We start from the raw sequence: 4,263 nt of genomic DNA, 5'->3' as shown, positions 1-4,263 counted from the left end.
ATTCCGTTTAAAAGGTTAGAAATCAATCTGTGTTCAAAGTATTTTAGTAGTAAATGAATATGAATTGTTTCCTTCTTCATCTTTATCTGTTTGTTTTCTTCCTTTTTTTTTTCTGGTATAGCTAAAAGATCTGGAAAAAAAATTATTCATTTTACGCGACACGAAAAATTAGTTTTACCAACTAAATTATTAGTTTTGAAATAATAAAATTAATTATTAATTTAATTAAAAAATAATTTAATATTTAAAGTGTAAGCAGTTAAAGTTTTGTATAATTTATAAATTATTTTATAAATTTTTATTAATAATAAAAATTACTTTAAATATCTATAATGTTTTAATGTATAAAATAATATTTAATTTAGTCAACATAATCATTAATTATTTTTATTTTTATTTTTAAATTAATATCAATTTAATATTTTTTAATGTTATTCTTTTTTATTTTTTAAAATAGGATTTCTTTTCTTCTAATTCCATATTTCATGTACCCAATTCTTTAATAGGTATGACTATTAATTCTATTGCCGGTTTAAGCAATTTTATCCTTTTAATTACTTTTTACTACTTTTATCTCATTTCGTATTTATTATTTATCCTGTAGTACTGCTATAAAAATATAGCCAATTTCTTACATTTATTATTTATCTTGTAGTACTGCTATAAAAATATAGCCAATTTTTTATATTTATTATTTATCTTGTAGTTCTGCTATAAAAATATAATCAATTTCATACATTAATCATTTTATAAGACAGAAGAATTTTGAAAGAAAATGATTCATATATTGTTCTTTGTCTTGTGCTTGGTGAATAGCCATTATAGTTATGGAGTTCATGGCTTTCAACATACACACCGAGAAGATTTGGATTTGGAAAGACAATTACAATTCATTAACAAATCACCTATGAAGAGTGTTCATGTATTATATATTCTTCTATATTTCAGTATTTTTATGTTTTTTTTTATTTGATCTCAGTATATGCTTTAATCAATTGTTTTTTTGATTTATGATGTATTTTTTATTTTTTAGACAAAATTTGGATACATTGTTGATTGTATTGATATTTACAAGCAACCAGCATTTGATCATCCTTTATTACATAATCATAAATTACAGGTACATATTCTTTTGAACATTTACAAATATAGTCAATTTTAGATTATTTAATCATTATATTTGTTTTTGTATTATTTAATTATAGAGAAAACCTAGTTTTCAAAACTCATTTGAAAAGACAAGTGTGAAGAATTCTTCTGCTAAATCCATATTTGGACTTGAGAAAGACGGATGTCCAAGAGGAACTGTTCCTATTAGAAGAACAACAAAAGATAATCTCATTCAAAGCAAATTACTATCAAATGATCATATCCTGAATCAAGAAGTTCCTGGTCTTTATGTAAGTTTCTCATTTTATAATAAGATTGAAGATGTTGTTAAGTTGTTACTATAAAATTTACCATATCTAATGATTCAATTCAAATAATTATTTGAATATGTTAACTTTTGTAGCGTGGAGAAGTATATCCTTTATCTGAAGGTCCATATTACAAAGTTAGTGGAACTACTAGCATTTATAATCCTCAAGTTAGTAGAAATGATCAAATGAGCATGTCTCATATATGGGTTCAAAATCAACCAACAACAGATGGTGGTAACAAAATATCTGTCGGATGGCATGTGAGTTTTAATTAGGTTCTATTATTATTATTACTATTATTATTATATATATAAACACCTATGAAATGATTTTTAATTTTTATGTATAATTTTAATTAGTGTGAGTTTATATAGGTGGCTCCAGAACTTTATGGTGATACTGGAACTTATATTTACACATCATGGACAGTAAGAAGAGATTAATTTTCATGTTTTTCAATTTTTACCTAAAAACATATTTCATTTTTTTAAAATCTAATATGGTATTACATTGGGACACAGTCAGACAATTACAAGAAAACAGGATGCTACAATCTATACTGTTCAGGGTTTGTCCAGATTCATCCACAAAAATACATTGGTTCACGAGTTGAAAAAACATCGGTATATGGTGGAACAATGATTGAGCTTATAATTTCTATTACACAGGTCATTTTCATTCTATTTAACTTTTTTTTTTTGTAATGTTAGACATGATATATTATATTATTGACAAAGGTGGTTAATATATAATTTAGGACCCAGACACGGAAAATTGGTGGATAAATTACCAGGGAGAAAATATTGGATATTTTCCGTCAAAATTATTCTCCAACATGAAGTCAGCTAATCAAGTGGGTTGGGGTGGGAGAGCAGTGACTCCTGTTAACACTCCAGCTCCTTCAATGGGATCTGGATATTTTCCAGATAGAAATTTTGCTCATGCATGTTATTTTAAGCATATTTCCATTCAAAATGCATCAAGATCTGATTATGGACCTGCATACGATGACGTTGACACATTCAATGACAATCCTAAATGTTTTGGTGTTATCTACTATGAAGATATAGGAGGAGGTAATGGATATTCTCTACAATTTGGAGGACCCGGTGGTAATTGTGGCAATTGATGTTAAAAGCTCAATAAAACTCAACACTTTTATCTATTACTGTCAAATATTCAAGATTTACATTCAACTCAAAACTTGGTTTAATAGTTTAAATGTAATCATTAGCTCTAAACTTCGAAAAAATTCTCATTGAAAATGAATTATGAATTGTGGAAGAATGATTTGAGTCCAAATTTAAGATAGATCAATGGTTACATCTCTAATCCTATAATAAAAAACCAATTAAAAGTAATTTATACATTTGACTTTGTAGATAAGAAGGAGAATATAATTTTTTTAAAGAAAATAATAAATTAAAATAAAAAAATGGATACAATGTTATTGAAGAGAAAATATCTATAGTGAATAAATACAAATAATTATTATAGTTTCATCACTTAAAAAATAATAGAAATATTTAGTATATTTTATAATGAATAGAGAATGGCTTTTATAAAAGCCTTACAACCACCGAAACTGAAATCTACGTAACAGATAACTAAGAAATAGGCACTACTATTAAAATATAAAATATTTGCAACAGATTTATTTAACTCCTAAAAACTAGCTTGACTTATTCTTCAGACTTTGCCAAATATCTAACATAATTCCTCCCTTTAAACTGATACGTTAATAGCATCAGTTTAACTTTCCATCCTTCGAACTCCAAGCAAATTCCTGAGCTTCACAAACTGATCCAACTTGATAGGCTTAGTCATGATATCTGCAATTTGATCATTTGTTCCAACAAAAACCAACTTCATGATTTCTTCATTACACAAGTCTCGCAAGTAGTGATACCTGACATCGATGTGTTTTGTCCTCCGATGCATGACTGGATTTTTAGATAACTTAATCGCCGAGCTATTGTCGCACATGATGTCTATACATTCACCATTTATAGCTCCTAGCTCCTGCAACATCCCTTTTAGCCAAACACAGTGACATGCAAAGGAACTTGCTGCAACATATTCAGCTTCGGTTGAGGAGAGAGTGACTATGTCTTGCTTTCGAGAACTCCAGCTAACTGCAGCCCCATTCAGCAAGAAAACATATCCAGAAGTGCTCTTCCTGTCATCTACATCTCGAGCATAGTCACTATCTGTGTATCCCAACAAATTCATTTTTGACAATCTCCCATAGAACACTCCAAAATCATGTGTTCCTTTTACGTACCTTAATACTCTTTTGGCAATCAACATATGTTCTTCCTTAGGGTCAGACATAAAACGTGAAATCAAACACACTACAAACATCAAATCAGGTCTTGTTACTGTAAGATACATTAGACAACCAACAAGTTGCTTGTAAATCGTTGCATCAGCTCTTTTAATCCCCTCCTTTGAAACAGTAGTTCCTGGAACAATTGGATTTTTGACAGAGTTACAATCCCCCATATTAAAACGCTCCAACACCTCCTTTGCATACTTCTTTTGACATATATGTATCCCAGCTTCACTTTGATGAACTTCCACTCCAAGGAAAAACTTCATTTTTCCCATGTCCGTCATTTCGAATTCCTTCTGCATTGAGGACTTGAGTTCTGCGCACAATATTTTGTTACTTCCAGTAAAAATCAAGTCATCGACATAGAGACTTACCACCAATAAATTGTTTTCCGTTTTCTTGAAGAAAAGGGTGTGATCATAGTCACTTTTCTTGAACCCTTCCTTCGTAAAGTAACTCTTAATTCTGCTGAACCATGCTCTTGGCGCCTGTTTTAAGCCATAGAGG

At 29.1% G+C, this 4,263-nt stretch overlaps 1 protein-coding gene across 1 annotated transcript; it reads left to right on the top strand.

Moving 5' to 3' along the window:
* Positions 1-775: 775 nt before the first annotated feature.
* LOC137825412 (protein neprosin) lies at positions 776-2,550 on the top strand. The gene is made up of 7 exons (XM_090294585.1): positions 776-922; positions 1,034-1,120; positions 1,206-1,400; positions 1,514-1,681; positions 1,796-1,849; positions 1,943-2,089; positions 2,179-2,550. Exons 1-7 carry the CDS (start codon positions 776-778, stop codon positions 2,548-2,550), a joined length of 1,170 nt encoding a protein of 389 aa, XP_090150711.1.
* Positions 2,551-4,263: the final 1,713 nt, after the last annotated feature.

Source organism: Phaseolus vulgaris, chromosome 8 (genome assembly GCF_051622355.1).
Source record: "Phaseolus vulgaris cultivar YP4 chromosome 8, ASM5162235v1, whole genome shotgun sequence".
Classification (NCBI taxonomy): Eukaryota; Viridiplantae; Streptophyta; class Magnoliopsida; order Fabales; family Fabaceae; genus Phaseolus; species Phaseolus vulgaris.
The sequence above is the reverse complement of the archived record's forward strand: the minus strand, read 5'-3'. Positions and strand labels throughout refer to the sequence as shown.